The sequence below is a fragment of the Chelon labrosus genome, assembly GCF_963514085.1.
Source record: "Chelon labrosus genome assembly, chromosome: 18".
Lineage (NCBI taxonomy): Eukaryota > Metazoa > Chordata > Actinopteri > Mugiliformes > Mugilidae > Chelon > Chelon labrosus.
Window position 1 is genome coordinate 14,057,677 of NC_140351.1, and position 20,306 is coordinate 14,077,982.

Below are 20,306 nucleotides of genomic sequence, written 5' to 3' on the forward strand. Positions count from 1 at the left end.
CGGTTTTAACATTGCTGACAGTTAGAATTTGTATCAGGTCTGTGACGTCATAAAAAAAGGTTTAAAAATAAGCCCGTCGTGTGTAAAAAAAAAAACTTGCAGAGTGACGGAAACTGTGATAAAAACCGTTCAGCCTCCTCAGCGGTGCACGCAGGCACTGCGTCACGCTGCCGGGATTAATGGTTTTTCCTGTGGAGGGGCGCATGCTACACTAAGCAGCTGAAGAGATAAAACCCCCGCAGTGACTCATCAGCAGCGGAGAAACAAAATAGCGAAGAGATGGACCCAAAAAGAGCAGCGGAAGAACGAGAGGAGAGCTGTTCGTTCATGGGTCCCTCATGAATATTCTAATTGACAGCGTTATCTCTGTGATGATTATTAAGTGTGGCCCACCAGGCTGCACTCTGGGCTAATGTAGTGGAAAGAGAGGGGCTGCGAGAGCTTTACTGAGGGGGGCTCTTTGTGTTTCTGTTTTAATGCACGCGCTCATATACGTCACATATATATAAATTGTGGGGTTTATTTTTGTGCATACGTCGGCTCCCATATAAAACTATGGGTTTGTGTCACTAGTGTGGGTTGATGTCACTGTTTAGTGGTTCTGTGGTTTGATGACAGCATGCGACTACCGCCTGTGTGTGTGTCAGCCTTATGCATATATCCCCTCCTGCACACGAGTATAATCCCTTTTGATGTTTGCCACAGAAACGTGTTCCTCTGCACTTCTCATCGCGGCATTTACTTCCTCCCCCGGTTTTAACCCCCATACACCACTGGAGCGGTGCACATAAGGGTTATGTACTGCTGCTAATTAAATGAATTTTTTTTTTTAACAATATGTAGTTGCTGACACGGTGGGAAATGCATTCATGTTGTGTTAATGCTTTTGCTTTGTTTGTGTTTCTGTACGCATGATTTCTTTCACCATATGGATTATTATGCTTTTTACTCCATTTTCTCAAATTCATTTCCTCAATTTTTTTCATGCTGCATGTGTCACTGCTAAAACATATTCCGCAGACTCACATTTTGCAGAATGTATGTGCCTCTCATAAACACTAAAGTACAAAACAAAGGCTTCTGCAGGTTCTGCAGCAGCATGCCGTGCATCAGTAGATCACCTTTTGTTTTTGTCCGTAGCCGCTTTTGTCTCGAGGCTTTGCTTTTGTCCTGGTTGTTGCGCTTGATCTGTCCGCTGCTTCAGCTGAGCCGGCCCTGGGATACGTCGCTGCGTGTGTGGCGTAACCCTGATTTGTCTGGACTGGACAACTGACGACACGATTGTGGGTCAGCATGTTCCTTGTCACGGTTTACACAGCACATTTACACACACATTAGGACACACGTGCCCTCTCTTTCGCTCTGCGGTCCCATTTTCCACTGACTTTATGTGCCCCTAATGTGACTGCTGTAACGTGACTTGGTCCTTTCCAGCATAAGCTAATACGTCTTGCTCTTAGAGAAGGTAAAACGTCACCAGCGGCAAAACACCTGTTTACAATTGTATTCAAATATTGCTCTTGAAATGCCTGACAAAATCACTTGCAGTCACACAAGAATTTGTAATTCAAAGTGATCTATCATTTGGAGGCAGAAAAAAATCTGAAGGTTGTTGTTCCTGTGTGCGTGAACATTATGTTTTGTTTGTTCTCCTCGTCACTATAGTGACAGCTCTGTCAGACAGAGAGAGAGAGAGAGAGAGCTCAGAGATCCTGCTGTTGACTGTTCACTGTTTCTTTTTTCACAGATCATCACTTTTACCAGCCTTTGTGAGAATAAAGACACGTTGGGGAAGTTACTGAGATAATGTGAATTGTCTCAGTCCTGAAAACACTGAGACACTTAAATGTGTATTCTCCTCCCTGCAGGTGTTTCAGCCCAGCTGACAAATACCCGTCTGAGGAGGAACACCTCTGTGGGAACTCCCTTCTGGATGGCTCCAGAGGTACAGTAAAACTAGCCTATAAATACTCCTGCAGCCCCTTTCCTTTCCACTACATTAGCCTGGAGCAGATCCCTGTGGGATGGGATAATCATCAAAGAGATAACACTGTCAAATACAATGTACGTGGAAAAAATGGAATGGGCAGCCTCCATCATTCATCTCCTATCTAATCATGGCCCAGTGCACTGAGAGTACATACAGCCTCTATACAGAAGTCGTTACATTAAAAAGTGACCATTTTATGACCAGCACGTAGTCGCCTCAATTTGTCCTTTACTTTTTTTTCTCCCCACCTTATAGTCATGATTTCTTACTTCAGTTATGCAGCTGGGAAGCAGCCACAGTCTCCGTGAGCTGTTTAATGTCTCTGGCTTTTCAAAAACTTAAACACAAACCAGTTGCTCTAAGAATTACACAGCGGAAGGTGTAGAAACGCACAACTGACGCCAGCGTTTGTTGCCAGTGCAGGAAGTAGTGCACGCTTTATATGGCAATTTGGAAAGTGAGAGTTTAGAGGTCCTTGTGGTGGGTACGAGCGATATTACACATCAAAGTTTGTTTTGGGGCCTTGGGAGGTACTACTGTACATGTGAAGAAAAAAGTTTCTATAAAGCTTTTTGCGCCTCCAAAGGAAGCAGTGAGAAGTCTGGAAAACTGCCTCATCTTTTGTTACTTGCTTGGAATAGAAAAAGCAGTATCTCTGGTTCATTTTAGCTGTGCATGATGAGTTCATTGCAGGGTTTATTCATATTTTGTCTTGTCTTTTTACCTTATACTATACTAGAGAGACTCTCGTCTGCACTTTTGTTGATATTGTATGAAAGTAGAGCTAGGAATATGATCTAGCAAAGATTTCAGCTTTGGCGTGGGGTTGATGAAGCCTGCTGAATTTATTCATGTCCAGATATCTGTTTACGGAGATTGCATCAGAAGTAACTTAATACAGCACTTTTCACACAGATTTAGCCCCCAAGTCCCAGTTCACAATATTAAAAATGTGCATTACAAGTTCTGCAAAGCAGAACAGTGGACGCAGGATTGTGTTACCTTATTCGGCGACAGATAGTGACTAGACAGTGACATCGCTACTTGAAACCCTAGAGTTAGAAATTCAGCTTAACTTTAACTGACACCTCGACTTGTCAATGAAATGATTCACTGCGAAGAAGTTTCAGCAACACCTTCTGTAGTTACATGCTCAGACTTAACCCGAACGTTAGAACAAAGTGTTAAGCAGCAGCTGATACACGTTTGGGCTGCCGGGCAGACACCGCTCATTTATATTTCATTCGAGGGAAGCCACAACGCATCGGGAAAACCTCAACAAATAGAGGGATCCTGCAATCACGTCCTTGAACATGTAACCTCAACACTGACCTAGAGTATATTTATGAGTTCATGTGAAGCTCTGAGTGGGATGGATTAACCTATACCTATAAACTCCTTTCGGTCTGGACTCTTTGTCCAGATTATGTAATTTCTTGTTAACGTAAAGTGGACATTTTACATGAGGTTTGCATGCAGTGCAAATTCAGCATTACAGTACACAGAGTTGTGTGTCAGGAAACAAGGATTTTAATCTCATTTGCATAAAAGGTTAACAACGATCTAACAAAGAGTGTAGCTTAGACAGACTCTCGACAGTGTTTTGTGAAGTCCTGGGCGAAAAGGGTTTACGAACAAGTATCTGTACCATTCTCTGACTTTTTTGAGAGTTTTCTTCATAGACATTGATATTTAGGATAAGACACGGTATTGAATTTCTAAAGAAGAGGTGGTGACTTTGAGTTGTGGGGTAAGTTGCGTCAGATCTGCACGATTTTATGTGAGGTTTATTCTTTGTGTGTCATGATGTAAACTGTGTCCATTGTACACATTTGTCTATTTCTGTTTGTCATTTAAATATTTGAACGTTAACACATGTGTTTCTTAAATATTAGACAGAACAGTGAAGATGTTGAGGTTTTTGATGTCCCCATGCGTCCAGAATGACTCACTGATGTGCCGCTTGTCTTGTTTGTGTGCAAAGTTGTCGCCTGTTGAGAGAACAAATTATACTGACTTCAGACATTTTACAGTAATGGTAAATGTGCGTTTGGGTGTATATCTATGTGTGTGTGTGTCTGCTCGCGCACGTGTGTGTGCAAATGCCTCCCAGTCAGATGACTCACGTTGTTGATTGGGTACCATGTTGCCCTCGGGACAATGATGATAAGTTTGTGTGTATGTGTGTTCCTGTTTGCTATATTGCTAACGGCAAATGATGATGAAGTTGTAGCTTTAGTTCAGTTGTGTTACAAACCAACAATTAGGTTTCTTTCATATTGCACAACTTTATAATGACATTTTCTCCTATTACACATTTGTTTAGTGTAGAATCATCATCTCACGATACATTAATACTGACTTTCTGTCAAGGAATGAGGTCCAGGTTTTATAACTTTAGTCCTCATACTGTATGTGTGTGTCATCAGACATTAAACCATCTATCACATCTTGCAGGTAATAGCATGTGAGCAGCAGCTGGACTCAACATATGATGCCCGTTGTGACGTCTGGTCCCTGGGCATCACTGCCATAGAGCTGGGAGATGGAGACCCACCCCTGTCCGACCTCCACCCAATGAGAGCACTTTTTAAAATACCCAGGTAAGCCTGCCACCCTTGTATCAGGGAACCGTGACTTTAACCCTTAAACCTTTGATTAGAACTTTTAATTTAGTCTGTCCAGGGTGTACCCTGCCTCTCGCCCAGTGACAGCTGGGATAATCATCTTGGAATATGCCCGTGCCATCAGGGAAGAAAAAAATCCATTGATGGAATAACCTGGTCATTCAGTATATTCAGGTAGTCAGCTGATCTCATTCTTTGGGCAACATAATGTTGCTGAACCTAGACCTGACCAACTGCAGCAACCCCAGATCATAGCACTGCCCCCTTGTACAGTAAGCACTAGGCAGGATGGGTGCATCACTTCATCTGCCTCTCTTCTTTTTTAATAATGCATTGGACAGTTCTTAACCTAATGTTAGTAGTTTCTACAATCTCCTTAGATGTTTTCTCTGCTTGATGCATGCCAGTGATTTGACCTTTCTCAAACAGACTAACATCTTTCTACAAACACAGGATGTGTCTTTGGACATGGTTTTTTAAGAAATGCAAAGCTACTCATTGCATCAGTTGGGGTTAAATAACATGTTGCCAGCTGAAAGATAATCTCCCATGCAGTAATTATCCAATAGGAGGCTCGTACCTATTTGTTTAGTTAAATCCAGGTGGCGACTTTCTTTTGGGCCAGGTAGTATATACAGATTAAGAATTTAGACCATTTTCTGCAACTGAATAATCACGTACATGCATCCAATCTCTGTTATTTTGATACAGCTGAAACTATCACAAAACAATTTTTGATTGATTGTCTTTATTAATTATTCTTAGCAAAATGTTAAATATTAATGTTTATTTATATATTATATATTTTTTAAAGTGAGATCTATTCTTGCAAAAAGCCCATGCATTAAAGATCCAAGTCACAGAGTGCAGAGGTAAAACAAGATAATATTTATTCACTGCACTGATGCAGGCCATCTCACAGCGGTGGGCACATTTTCATTACGTGGCTGAGAGAGTTGAATGTAAAGACAGGGTAATGCATAGTGCTTGCACTGCAATCCAGAAAAGCCGTCTCCTTTTCCCCCAACACAGTGATTTGCTTCTCTATTCGGATTCGGACTGTCACCAGACAAAGTACAGTCATTTCATTTCAAATGGCTTTTTTTTCTGCTTGCAGGGGCTTATCCATAAACCACTCCCCTCCTGGCACTGATCCCATTCTCCCTGTGTGGGGGGAGGCTGAGAGCACAGCCACCCTTTTCTCATGTGTTTGTATTGCGAGTTGAAGGTGAAAACTAATTGTTTGTCGTCTCCTGATGCCAGTGTGAGAGCCGCACTTACCGTCACTGCCATCTTTAACGGCAGAGCACTTTGTCCGTCACTGCCCTGAAACACGCACACACACACATAGCTCTGTCGTAGCTCTCCTGTGTGTTTGCTCCAGGGGTCGTGCACCACCGGAGCCATCACACCGCTTTCTCAGAATCTATGTGACTGCTGCAGCCAGAGCTTCAGGGCCCCTGTTCACACTCCTCACTTCTCTGAGTTCATTCGTCAAGCAGTCTTGGAAAAAGGCACACTACGGGCATCGTTTCCACCACTCCCTGCATGTAACACATAGAAATGTGTTACATGCAATGCATCCACTAGAAATGCGTTGTCAGTGGGATTCTAACAAACATTTACATCTCCCAAATATGAGAGTATAAGAGTATATACCAGCACAATACAATATCATGCAGTTTACATACAGCAAATACTACTTGTCTGAGTGTTGAGCTGCTCCATCAGTTTTAGGGCAGTATATTCAGAGAAAGTCTTAAGTTGATAAAGACACTGTCCCCTTTAAAAGTTTGAATAAACATAATTATATGTACCCACAGAAAATCACTGCCATGCTTCCCCTGTGTTTTTTTTATGGGATTAAATAGCGCAGTTCCAGCTCACCTTCAGTCAAATTGAACCTGTACTTTCTGGTCACAAGAAAAAGAGATGTTAAACTAAATTATACACATTAGTTTTAATAATTAAAAACAGGCAGTGTCCAGGCCAGCCTTAATGTTACAGAGTTCAGGGGCTGCAACTACAAAAACGCTATCTCCAAGAAAGTGGTCAACAGTTGAGAGTAAACATATGAACAATCAAGAAATACGGTCTGAGCGGAAAATTATGTCTATGCTATGAATTTGGAATTATTATTTTGCTCAGATGTGAACTCCTTGTACTGTATTTGTCGTAGGGTACAGTTTCACATTTTCATTTGAACAGCAACGATTGTAGCTAAATAACAAACGAGAATAAAGAGAAAGACAAAAGAGTGAAGTTGTTCAGGCAAGAAACTGTCCCCAAGAAGTCAGTACTGTAGTTATTATTTAGTTTTGCTAGTTAGTTAGCTAGATTTGGAGCCATTATTTGGGATTTGGTCATAATCAAATCATAATCAAAACCAGCAGTGACTCTACAGGGGAATAAAAGGTCCACATGGAGAGTATAATAGATAAGAAGACCAATAATCTTCTTCAACACATCCAACATGTAAAACTAAATCCAAAAAGATTAAAAGTAAAAGAGTAAATTTTCATACACGTGCAAAGGTCAGTTTTTCCTCATATTTTAAGAGAAAGACAGAAACAGACAGATACGGGGAAGGATGGTGACGATAGTATATATCCAGAATTTAAATCCCTGCTCAAAGCATCAAGACTCCGGAGCAGGTAAAAGATTAAAAGTCTAATTATGCTCACATGTTAGGAGTTAAGCTCTCCCCCCGCTTAGTTCACCACTTCATTGTGTGTAGCAGAGAAGATTTGAATTTGCCTCCTTTGCTGTACAAAGTGAATTTATAGCAGGACAAACCACTTCCACGAACAGGGGAGTAATTAAAACACGTTTTCACGCTTGCGGCCTACGTAGGGAGCTAGAAGCTCTGCATAGTTGTATAATGTAAGCCGCAAGACTCTTCCACAGAGAGACCTGCTCGTCTTCCGGATAAGAAAAACTCGTCGCAGCATTAACTGAGCACACTCCAAATAAGTGTCTGATGAATCTGCTGTCTGTGTCGGTTGTGTTGCGTGATAAACAGGAGATGTATGTCCTCTCATTAGACCAATTTATAGCTGTCACAGTCGACGTGCGAAAGGCCCAGATACATTAGCAGCCGGCTATTGACTTCTCTACCATGTGCCAGGAACCTGCTTGTAAAAAGGTACTTAAAGCAGAACGAGGAATTAGAGCAAATTATCTCTGTTGTTGCACGGCTGTGTGAGGCCTTCATGTGTATCTGTCTGTGTGGGGTTTTATTTCAAGATGAATTGTGAGCTTATATATGATATCCAATCAGCTGTACTAGTAACACCAAGCTGCACAGGTGGAGCCTCATGCCACCACTGAAAAGCCTCTGGGCGTCTTGAATGAAGAATTGTTCCGGTGTTAAGATTTCCGTCCATCGTTCCACTCAGAGCCTCGGCCTTTTGTTCTCCGCCCCGGCTGCGTAAATCCCATCTCATCTTATCTTTCCATTAATCTTTTCCATTTCTTCCTTCAACAGAAACCCTCCGCCTACTCTCCACCAGCCGGAGCTCTGGTCAGACGACTTTAATGACTTCATCTGCAAGTGAGTGCGGCTACCAGTGCGCTCGCCATTCCTCTGCGAATGAAACATATTTACGCCGTAACCAGATGCTCTGAATATTAATTTGAGAAATTCACTCCACTCGCCTTTATCCTCTCCCCTTCTTCACAGATGTCTGATTAAGGACTTTGAGCTGAGACCGAATGTGCTAGACCTGCTGCAGCATGCGTTCATCAAGCAGATTGTTGGCAGAGAGAAAATCCTTCAGAAACAATTGATTGAACTCATTGATCTCAACCAACAAATAGGAGTGATTGAAAAAACAAGGTATAGCCCTGAATACGTTTGTACGTATCTTTTCATTCCTTCGTTTGTGAGATCGTTTTTGTCTGTTTGTCCATCGGCATGAGCTGAATCCTCACTCACTATAAAGTGTCTGATAGATTTTTTTTGTTGTAAAACCCCATAAAAAAAAGTCTGAACCTCTTGTCAGCGGGTTTTATATGCTAGGCTGAAGCTTAGCTATTGCAGACAGTATAATCCAAATTACCCTCCTCGCCGGATGTTTTACAAGCCCTGCCACCCTCACACAAACAACAGCTCAATCCTGCACCGGCTCCACTCGCGGTGCAGGCTGCACGAGTCCACAAAGTGTGTGTTGCCCATGCAGTGATAAAATGTTAATCCTATTTCTGTCATTAAAGCCATCATGGAAAGACAGACAGAAGCACAGACAGTAAAGACAGGTAATGAATGCCTATATGACCTTAATGCCACAGTAGGAGCTGTTTTAGCTCAGTCAGAGCTCTTGTTGTAGTTGTGATCGCACATGTATTGGCCAACAACTACATGGGCTGATTTAGATTGTTTACGTGCTGCCACCCTTTCATTTCACTGTTGTCTGTCTTAAGCTAGACTTACGCTTCTGTGTCGGACCTCTGTACCCTACGCTGTAGACTCTACGCCGTAAAATGGCGTGCTCCTCCCCAGAAATGCGTTGCAGCGGCTCAGATCACGGCAACTGTGGTTGATCTGAAATGCATTTCGTCGCCGGTGTCTCTCTGTAGCAGAACAAGCCCAGAAAATTCTCCCTAATCCTGTGTTGCAGCGATTTTAGTAACATTAAGTGTTCGCTCTCATTTTCTGAAGTACACAGAGACACTCAACACAGCTGATGAGCCGTCCATGTTTTAGGGGCGTAATTACAGTACGATGCCGACACACAAAAGTTTAAAGGCTCACAACGGCAATGGACAACGTAGATCTGTTGCAGAAGTACACACCAAGGATTACAGATGGAGCCAATTTCAATGTGTATAATTATATATATATATATATATATATATATATATACCCAAGCTAAAACAAAGGAGACTGAACTTTAATCCGATGATTATTTCACCAGTTATTCAAGTAGCAGCGACTGGTGGTGGGTTTAGTTTTTCTTTTTTTTTTAGAAACATCTGTGGGTGGTGCACACCTGAAACTTACATGACTAGGGTCTGACTCATCTGCGTTTTAGAGGCTGTTGTTCAAATTAACCTGGGTGGTATTTTCTTTTCGCAATTACGTGTTTCTCTAATGAACCATTAACGTCACGACAAACCCTTTGGAACCGCAGAGGTTTTAGCTTTGTCTAAGTTGTGAAAATGAAGAGGCTTTTTGGAGTTTATTTCCGTCGTCTTCGAGTTTGCTTCACCTGCGATTGAGTCACGAACAGAGACGGAAGAGGGAGAAAGGGAACTGGCATGTCTTTATATTTAATGTGAAGTTTCTATAGGACTGTAATTACATTTGTTTAGAAGTTTTGACTATATTTGTGTTTAAAGTTAAAGGTGAACAGACTTTATCTTAGCAAATGCCAGCTGACCATAGTAGTGCTCATATGGTACTCAGTTTGAATTAAGATTACTTAAAGAGTGTTGTTGTGCTGAGTAACAGACTTCGTTGTGCGTCCTTTGAAACCCAGGCATGAGCGTATACACACTAAAAAAGGAAGCCACATGAAGACACAAAGCGACGCAGAAGAGGTGGACGACCTCGCCACCCTTGAAGTTCTCGACGAGGTAAAAAAAGTCCGACCTCTGTTCAAAGGCAGGAATGATAATTCATCAACCAACAAAGAAAATACGTTGTCATGATAGAAAGATCTATTGTCACAGTCAGAGGACGTGATTTAATGTTTCTAATGTCTCACCACAAGGTAATTCAGTCAGTAGCTTCACAGCAGCTACTTACCACGTGGTGACATCTGACATGAGCCATAACCATTATGTTTATGTAAGAAAAAGATTATGGGAAAAAGGGAGCAAAACAAGAAAATAGCTTCTTAGTCACAGAATCATTCTAGCTCATCAATCATGATTAATAAAAACTGAATAATGACTTTATCATACGTACTGTAATAAATAGTTCCCTACTGTATATGAAGTTGGTCACATTTATTTCCCCCTCACTGCTAACTAGAACATTTAGCATAATTTTTCCCGATCTCTCATGTTGGCCTGTGAAAAAAATCCCGCGCACAAATAACATTTAGAGCAATTAATCAAATCTGAGCCCCTCATTGACGTATTGAATGATACAAATAGCCTCAGTTGCCAGCGGATATTTCCAGCCATCCTTCAAGCTGAGGAGCTCTGCTGCTACCAGGGAGGCATCTGTCCCGTTGTTGATGTACCTGTCTATGGCAGCGAGCAGACAGGAGAATTAATCACCGTGTAATAAAAATAATACACCGACACGCAGGTTTTGACTGGAGGCCTGGGCGGAAGCTAAAGTGTGGGGGTTCTCATGAGTCAAGTTTTCTCGTGCTTTTCCATTTCAGAACACGGTCACAGAGCAGCTTCAGAGTCGCTATGGAAGAGATCAGATTTACACATATGTGGGAGACATCCTCATCGCGGTCAATCCCTTCCATAAGATGGAGATATACATGCCTGAGGTCAGTGGAGATTGGCCTTTGTGTGTGTTTTCGTTTTCTCCTATCCGCGTCCGCTCCTGCATTTGGTCAATAATGCACTGGACGCAGCGCGGCGTATCTCATTAGTGTCTCTGCAGAACTTCAGTCTGCTGCATCTCATTTAGCCTCCCCTCCTCACACACATTCACAGATCCTGCCTCTGTTTTTCTGCCTCTTCCACATCTCACTGACTTTAGTTTCTTCACAATTATCATGTTTCTGCCTCGAGTTTGCAGCTATTTATCATTCCTCTCCTCACAGAATGCATGTTTTTTTTTTTTTTTTAATTTTTTATTTTGGCAAATACATTCTTAATACAAATACATATAATTTCACACTGTTACAGCTGTATTACTGTTGTCCAAATGTTGCCCATCCAGACAGAATGCATGTTTAAACAGATAAAAATCCATTTTATTGTAACTTAAATGTAGTTTTGTTCCAGAAAACATCTGCTGTGTGGTATTCATCACTTTCCTGTGCATGTCTTTAATGTGTTTTTGTCCTTTGTCAACTCCCTTTTCTTCGCAGCACACTAAGATGTATATAGGAGCTAAGCGCACAGCTAACCTGCCACACATCTTCGCTGTGGCTGATGTTGCCTACCAGTCTATGGTGTCATACAATGCAGATCAGGTAATATGCTCCTCACAACACCTGAAATAACTATTCATGTTTTGTTTTTGTTCTTTTGTTTTTTTTATAGTACCCTGGGTGCAGAAAACACAACTGCATACAGAAACACACTTCACATACATAAATGTTGCAAACAGCATCATCTATCAGCATTTACAGAAAACTATACGACTAAATTACTATATATTAACTTATCCTCCATTTTTGAAAGCATCAGCAAACAACATCACAACTCTTGAACTCGTATCGTATGAACTTTTCTCTTTGAGAGAAGCTCCATCCCAGTCCAATGAACCTCCACGGGATTATATTTGGAAAGAAATTGTACAGTGATAGAAGTAGATGTTCTTTTTTTGGTAATAATAGACTTCACCTCTCTATAGGTCATGACTCAGGAATTTAATGCTAAAGTAAACAATCACAAGACGTACATCTTAGTTCATTTTCCAACACCAATTATGGAAATTCAACTTCTTGGACTTCATGACTCACCATAGCAACAACAATCAAGACGTAGCCGTGTCCTAAGTGCCCTCTGGAATAATTTCCATAATAGCCTGCGTCATTTGCATCACATTTAAGTATTTGAAGCGACTTCTTTTTCTTTAAATTGGTCAATTTGCTTGCCTTTTATCTGTTTGCGTGCGTCTCCTAAAATATGAGAAATATACTGACCTCTAATGGCTGCCGTATGAAACAAATGCATTGTTTGTACCATGGGATATTTTTAGTAGTTCTTATGTTATTAACTCAACCTTTATTGTGCGCTTGACATGATTCAAGTAAATGTGACTTCCTGCGCACAGTGTATCGTGATCAGCGGGGAAAGTGGAGCCGGGAAGACGGAGAGCGCTCATCTGTTGGTGCAGCAGCTGACGGTTCTCGGGAAGGTGAGTCATAAAAGTCAATCAGCATTTAATCAGCTCGTCCTTTCTGCTAATTTTTTATCATTCCCACCTTGTTCTGAAGTTCCTTGCAGCAGGCATACAATAAAAACTGTTACCTGTCAACTGAAGGCAATCCAAACACATATTGTACTCGTGACTGAGATTAGAAGTCACGATGAATTATTGGCATGGAGACATTTCAGACTGACAGATAATTCAGTGTCTAAAATGTTCTGTCCAGACAATTTGAGCATCATACGATGAGTTTGTTGATGCTCCAGCTGCTGCCAGTCGTGATTTGCACCTAAACTGAAAAGAGAAATTTCATTTCAGTTGACTTTTTGCATTTCTATTAGTGGATAATAAGAAAAAGCAGAAGTGTCATTTCATGGCAAAAGCACTCCTTTCAGTTTATTGATTTCTCAGTTACTAAGCTGGAATAATGTTTTATTCAGGCTAATAATCGGACGCTTCAGGAGAAGATCCTGCTGGTCAACAGCCTGGTGGAGGCTTTCGGAAACGCCTGCACCGTCATAAATGACAACTCCAGCCGCTTTGGCAAATACCTGGAGATGAAGTTCACCTGCGGGGGAACGGTGGTCGGAGCACAGATATCTGAGTATCTGCTGGAGAAATCCAGAGTCATCCACCAGGCGATGTAAATACGACTTCCTGTCTTTCTGTTGTTTTACACTGTTATGACCTTCGTTTGACAATGACATTCATAGAAATTTAAATCATGTCTTAGGTCGTTTTTGTGAAGAACATTGCCGTGAAGGTTATTTTTCTGCCCGCTGGACAGGGATCAGTGTTTAATAGCCTGTCTGTCTCTCTGTTTCACCTCTGCTTCTCCATTTGAAACTGGTGGCATTTGCCTCCAACCTACACTTCAGTCAGTCCGTCTTTTCCTCTTATCGTACGTCTGGGGAGCGGACCGGGTCAAGTGGAGGGGCTAGCTTATTTCCTGTTTGATCAAAGATTGTAGTCTTGCAAGTGTCCTTCGTGGAACTTCACAGGCAGACTCAAGTATTCCATTAGAAAACAGACACACAGGTCAGTGAGGGTTTGATTTGGCTGTGGGTATTAAGTGTAGCTAGACTTTTCATCTGTCTGACTGCTTTGAGTGAGGATAGCAAACAAGGTAAATCCACATCTTTTTTCATGAACTATCCATCAGATAGGTCTTGCATATTTTGTTACCTCTGCGAGAGTTGTTTTTGCTCATGAGGAGAATTTTACATAACAAAATATGTAGAACTTACCGGTATGAATTCTTTCAAATCAAGATATTTCTGTCGAAAAGTCAAAAATATAAACACACCAAGCCAACCGTTGTTTGCTGCTGTTGGGCGACAAATAGCGTGAATTTTTGAAGCGGGTTATTCATATGCTTTGTAGCTCTTCCTCACTTCCCAGCCTCCCAGATATTGACAGCTCTTCCGATTTCCCAGTTTCATGCTGGTACAGAACATATTCCCAGATGCAGGCAGTGTCAGGTGACGTCACAGATGGCCTTCGTTGCCGGTAGTTCTTTGATGTCAGTTTGGTGTGTTTGTACTAAAGACAGAGTCATTTATATCAACAAAGGGTGCAGGTCGTCCTCTACTGAGTCCGCCATGTTGGATTAGATCTAGTGAATAGATGTTTAGCAGCCAACATAGGCGAGGAATATTCGTTGCATGCAATATGCAACTTCACCACTAGATGTCTCAAAATGCAACATACTGGTCCTTTAAGCAAAGTCTTTTCCAAAATTCAAGAGCCATAAACTTAACTGCATACAGCTTTTGTTAATGTATTTAGTCATATATTCTGGCTGGCTCCGTAAAGTAGTACTGAAAAAGAAAATGGATCTTTGTGGGTAAAATCATTGTAATTCTTCTTTAAGAACAAATACAGGACAATAGTTCTAATAAACACAATCACCCAACAGGTCTGCCTTTTAAGATTCTGAATATCCAAACCACATCTATGTTTTTCCACAGTGGGGAGAAGAACTTCCACATCTTCTACTACATTTACGCTGGTCTGGCTGACAGGAAGAAACTAGCCCACTACAAGCTCTCTGACAGCAAAACACCTAAGTGGGTTTGACATTCCTTACCCTTCTTTCAAGCACTGTTATTTCCCTCTCACACTGCGGACTCTCTGCATCCTGAGAACCCATTGCCGACCTTTGTGTTTCCTTTTCGTTCTGCAGGTATCTGTGCAACGAGCACATTAAATTAGGGCCTGACATAGTGAGCAACGCCTTCTACAAGGAGCAGTTTGATGCAGTGGAGCAGTGTTTCAAAGTCATTGGATTCACCCTGGAGGTACTGTATTAATTGCTAAACGAAAAGCTGAAAAAGACCTGCCCACAAGGTTTAACAGCACAACCTTGATCCTAGCATTCATGCGGACATGCTCTCCCACACTCACTGCACTGCGTCAATAATGTATAGAAGTCTGAGTACCAGTAACATGTATCAAGCGTAGTGTACAAGCAGTTCTGCAGGTCCTCTGTATTGTGATGGAGCATAAAGCTACAGGCACATGTAGGCAGTCAGCTGTCGGCAGTGCGGAGGCTAATGAAGCTCAAAGAACTCATTGCTCTGGGGATCTGCACGTCAATAGCACTTATCCGGTAATCACTTGGCAGTTCTGGAGGAACAGCTTCCTATTCTACGGAGCGTCTTGTCTTGCATGAAATAACAGACTGGGTGATGGAAGAAGTTTTAATGATTTTGAAACATAGTTTTGACACAGTAACTGCTCACAGGGAGCGTTCTGCCCTCCAAATACGTCGAACAGACCCACTAAAGAATATGTCACAGATCTTGCAATATTACATTTATTGCCTTTAAGTCTGATAGCTCTGAAGGTCAATTAATTTGGGGGTTGCAAATTAGTGACGTGCACACGTTTTGACCAGATAAGTCAAGTCAAAAGATCTTAGGACGTGCCCGAAGTTATTTTGTGTCTACGTCTGTCACTTTTCCAGGAGCTGGGCTGTGTTTACAGCACCCTGGCTGCCATCCTCAACGCCGGCGATATCGAGTTCTGTCCGGTTGCCTCTGAGCATCAAACAGACAAGAGCAACATCTGCAACATGGCTGTCCTGGACAATGGTGAGACGAGAGAGGCATTATTTATGACGAAGCTCATTCTTCCTCCTCCCTCTTTTGCTTTTCGTCATTGACTCTGCAGAGAGCTCCATGTGGAGTGGAGATAAATATAGAAAATTATTGCTCTGAAAAAAAAATTGCTGCACATTACAGTGCAGACACATTACTGCAGCATGATAGGAAAACATTAACAAACACACATTTCATTACGGCTAGATTGTAAAGTGTTCAAATTATATTTTCTAAATTTAAACACCTCTCTAGACGTTTGTTCATTTGATGTGATGGATGAGTCATCTCTTGCTCAGTCAGAAGGAGGACAGTTCAAGTTGTACATTTGCACAACCTGCATGTATCACCTCCATGACTCTTATGCCACCCTTTATCTCTTGTCCCCTCAGTGGCATCGCTGCTGTGCATCCGCTCAGACGAGCTCCAGGAAGCCCTGACCTCCCACTGCGTTGTGGCCCGGGGAGAGACAATCGTCAGGCCCAACACGGTGGAGAAGGCGGTGGAGGTGAGGGACGCCATGGGCAAAGCTCTCTACAGCCGCCTCTTCAGCTGGATTGTCAACCGAATCAACTCGCTGCTGCGGCCTGACAGCCACCTAGGGTAAGATCAGGAGCGGTATTTAGTATTTAGTTGTCAGGAATGAGGTCACCTCACAAAGATTTTGCTTTTGTGTTAAAGGTTTATACAACTAAACTTTCTACATCTTCATTTTTATACTAATCAGCACATACTGCATTCATTACTTTAATGGGTAAAAAGTAAAATTAGAAGAGTTTTGAAATGACAATCTTCAGATGAAGATAAAAAAGTAAAGCTATATGTTCTTTGGGGAAAGCACACATGGTCACTAGGTCTTGTTCGAAAATATCTCTGGCTCCAACAGATCCCAATAAAAAAACATCACATTCTTTCATAAAATATTAAAGCAATACATTTTTGACCTTATGAAGTAGTCATTAGCTTATTTATCTTCATTTGGCCAGTGTGCCAGTGTTCCTTTGCAAAATAATTCCACATAAAGTATAAACTAGGTCTCAAAGAGAGGTATGTTAGAGGATGTGCCCCAATTGCTGGACGTGTCTGGTCTTATGACTCTCGTCCAATTCCACACCTCGCTCCTCTCTCTCGTTCAAATATGGTTACTTCTGACCAAGATGGCGTCGGTCAAATGCCAAACTCAAGTCTTACCAGAGTCCACCAACAAGTACTGTAGCTGATGTTACTTTGGCTACGTCACCGTATGGGCAGTGTTTGAGCATAGCAGTGTTCAGAGATAAATACTTATGTCTCCATGTTAACATTCACTGATAATGCTAACATGCTGAGGTTCAGGTATAATGTTGTTTAACATATTCATCATCTTAATTTAGCATATTGACGTGCTAACATTGACTGCTTAGCGTTAAATAAAGGCACTTCTGAAGGTTTGCTGGTATTTGGCAGTAAACCAAGTTAAGCTTTTAAAGTTTAGATGGCAGATATCTGAAAAGCATTTTTAAAAAAGCCACTCGTAGAGATTTGAGAAGATGTTTCGGCACTCAACCGAGTAGCTTCTTCAGTTCCAAGGGACTGGTGGGAAGTTTGAGGTTTAAATAGGAAACTCTGTGTGTATAACCCGTCAGAAAACTTGTTTGAGTTGTTTCTGTTGACGACCAGAATCCGGTGCAACTAATGTCCATTGACAGCTAGATACTTACATATCAATGGGAGATTTCATTTTGGTCCCTAAACGGTGCATTTAGGGAATAATCAACAGGCAGGCTGACAGAACGACACAGCAATTCTCTGAGCCATGCTGCTAATGAGGCTAAATATGTATTTCTAATAACAATCTTTTCATTCTTGGCGCCTCCAGAGAGGATGAGAGGGGCCTGAACATCGGCATCCTGGACATCTTTGGTTTTGAGAACTTCAAGAAGAACTCTTTCGAGCAGCTCTGCATCAACATTGCCAACGAGCAGATCCAGTTTTACTTCAACCAGCACATATTTGCTTGGGAACAGGTAAAGCTCCCTCCTGTAAAGCGCTTTGTGTGCAGTTTTCACCTTGGTACTGCCTCATTTCCATCTAAATTGTGATAACATGTCATCGTTTGTCACTCTGTGCTTTAAGAGAGATGGCAAGGGTAAAATATGCCACTGTCTTTATTTACGACAGAGTGAGGCTCGCGATTCTGTCTTCATGCCGTCTCATGGGAGTGTTTTGCCTTGGGGGGGTCAGAGAATGGTTTGCTAATGTTAAACGATTTGGACTCACCCATGGAGAGGTGCTATAAATCATCCCAAACGAGGGTCAATTAGGAGTTGGAGACACTTAGTGTTGGACTTAAACTCACTCTCGGGTATTGCTGGATCCGGGCCCAGAAATATATTGTTCTATACTGCCAGCACGTATATTAAGAGCGTAAGGCAAATGTACTGTGCTACGACATTAATAAGCTTCACCTAACCTGACAGATTTAAAGAAACATTACTCTATGTTATGGTTTTATTAGTAATTCATATGCATTTACTCCTTCACCTGTATGTTTCCATATGAGTTTACACTTGTGGTTACGATCCATCTGCATCCCTGCTGATTTCCTGGCACGCTTAATTTAAGTCACAGCAGCAGTAGTTCATGCTAGAATAAACGGACTGATTTGACGTTGTTTGTTCCCGTTTTGTCCTTTTCTTCAGAAGTCTCTGGTAATGTCACTGAGTCATTCGAGCAGCTCTGAGTCAGCCTGATGTGATCTGGTCAGCTCCGCATAAGAGGGCTCAGCTCACTTTGCTCTCCAGACCTGATTGATCTAAATAAGGCAGCGGCTGTGTTACGACAAGCAAAAACAAGTGGTTCTGTCTATAAAGGGGTGATTTTTGCCCTTTTATGTATCCAAACTGAATGTCTGTCGTACTTTAAAGTCAGGTTAAACTCTCAAGCATGGCATTGGCAATCCGTCCCTTGTGGTATTCATAACCTCTTAAGTGAATATTCTCCATGAGGTCATGAGTTGTGACGTGTTTGGTCACGTTTTCGGAAATGGCATAGGTGGCTGAGAAGTTAATATATTTATATGTACTCCCTTTCTCTTACTCATGTCTTTGAATTTCCTACATTAACTTACCAGTCATTGGCTTGCTAACCTGTTAGCTAGGTGGCTTCTAGATTTGCCTAGCAGTATTGTCCTCACATCGTATGGTTGATGTTACAACTTGAACACCAAACATTTTGTGTACACAACTTACCAAGAGCTCTGAATTCCATTTGAAGGCAGCATTAATGTCCCAGGTAATGGACATAGCAGTACCAAGTCAAAACAAAAAGCTACATGACAGACAAACTGCTAACAAATGAAAGCGGTCTTAGCTTTTATTTGTTAGTTCACCTCAACATTTTTGGGGGCTCTTTATCTAGATCTTTATTTTAAATCCATTAGTAGTACTAGTGCTATTTGTAATATATATTTGTCATTGTCTGTAAACAGCTTTAATTTGACCAAACGAAGGAAACTACAGCTAATCAAGTTAAGGGTGAAAATGCATATTTGCAAGTTTATGCTTCCATCAAATTGCTTTCACACTTACTGAGAAAAGAGTAATCCCTCCAGGATGAGTACCTGAACGAAGAGGTTGATGCCCGGATGATCGAGTACGAGGACAACCGGCCGCTCCTGGACCTGTTCTTGCAGAAGCCCATGGGGATGCTCTCACTGCTGGATGAGGAGAGCCGCTTCCCACAGGCCACTGACCAGACACTCGTAGGTCAGTTCATCACATTCCCACAGGACTAAATCAGTTTCAGGATGGATTTACTGTCTACAGCTTTATTGGCCTTATAAACTAAGAATAATGTCCTTTATCTGCACAGCGAGGGTGAACTTTTTGAACTCTTTCATTGTCTGAAATCTATAAAAACACACAAAGTATACTACTTATTTTTAGCAATCAGATTTTATTGTTCATTTCCACAGAAGAGTCAAAACCAATACTCTGATTTATAAGTAAGGTAATTTTCCTCCCAGTGCAGGGGTTAGATACTTCTCACTTAGATAGCCTTTGTGAGAACAATTTACTGACGTGCAACTTGGTATTTTAGAGAAATTTGAAGATAATCTCAAGACAAAAAGCTTCTGGAGGCCGAAGAGGGTCGACCTTGGCTTCGGTATTCACCACTATGCCGGAAAGGTAATGGATATTTCATTATAATGATGAGTGCTCAGAGGATGTCATTTTTTTAAAAAACATGTTTTTCTTTCCTTTCCACCAAACTCTTAAGGTGATTTACAACGCTGCAGGCTTCTTGGCCAAGAACAGAGAAACTCTTCCGGCCGACATCGTCCTGCTGCTGAGGTCTTCAGAGAACGAGCTCATCCGCAAACTTGTCACCCATCCCCTCACCAAAACAGGTAAAACGGACACGCAGCTCATTGTGAATGAAGAGAAAATGAAGTTTTACACCAACCTAATAATAGTGTGGTTGTTTCCAGAGGCCTAAACAACAGAAAGATGCCTTAAATCCTCTAGAATATCCTCTACTTTTGTTACAGAGTAGGCCTTCTACTAATAAGTTATTCCACCTGACTTAAAAGTTGC

General features: G+C 41.7%; 1 protein-coding gene across 1 annotated transcript in view; it reads left to right on the forward strand.

Annotated features, from left to right (window-relative positions):
- Positions 1 to 20,306, forward strand: part of myo3a (myosin IIIA) — a 52,165-nt gene that overhangs the window by 17,033 nt on the left and 14,826 nt on the right. Inside the window, exons 6-22 of the mRNA XM_084566048.1 lie at positions 1,869 to 1,945; positions 4,448 to 4,593; positions 8,105 to 8,170; positions 8,300 to 8,455; positions 10,098 to 10,194; positions 10,956 to 11,072; positions 11,622 to 11,726; positions 12,533 to 12,616; positions 13,069 to 13,271; positions 14,599 to 14,697; positions 14,814 to 14,928; positions 15,597 to 15,723; positions 16,122 to 16,332; positions 17,588 to 17,735; positions 19,322 to 19,475; positions 19,810 to 19,898; positions 19,990 to 20,119. Of these exons, the coding sequence (XP_084422174.1) occupies positions 1,869 to 1,945; positions 4,448 to 4,593; positions 8,105 to 8,170; positions 8,300 to 8,455; positions 10,098 to 10,194; positions 10,956 to 11,072; positions 11,622 to 11,726; positions 12,533 to 12,616; positions 13,069 to 13,271; positions 14,599 to 14,697; positions 14,814 to 14,928; positions 15,597 to 15,723; positions 16,122 to 16,332; positions 17,588 to 17,735; positions 19,322 to 19,475; positions 19,810 to 19,898; positions 19,990 to 20,119 (2,124 nt within the window). The remainder of the gene's footprint in view (positions 1 to 1,868; positions 1,946 to 4,447; positions 4,594 to 8,104; positions 8,171 to 8,299; positions 8,456 to 10,097; positions 10,195 to 10,955; positions 11,073 to 11,621; positions 11,727 to 12,532; positions 12,617 to 13,068; positions 13,272 to 14,598; positions 14,698 to 14,813; positions 14,929 to 15,596; positions 15,724 to 16,121; positions 16,333 to 17,587; positions 17,736 to 19,321; positions 19,476 to 19,809; positions 19,899 to 19,989; positions 20,120 to 20,306) is intronic.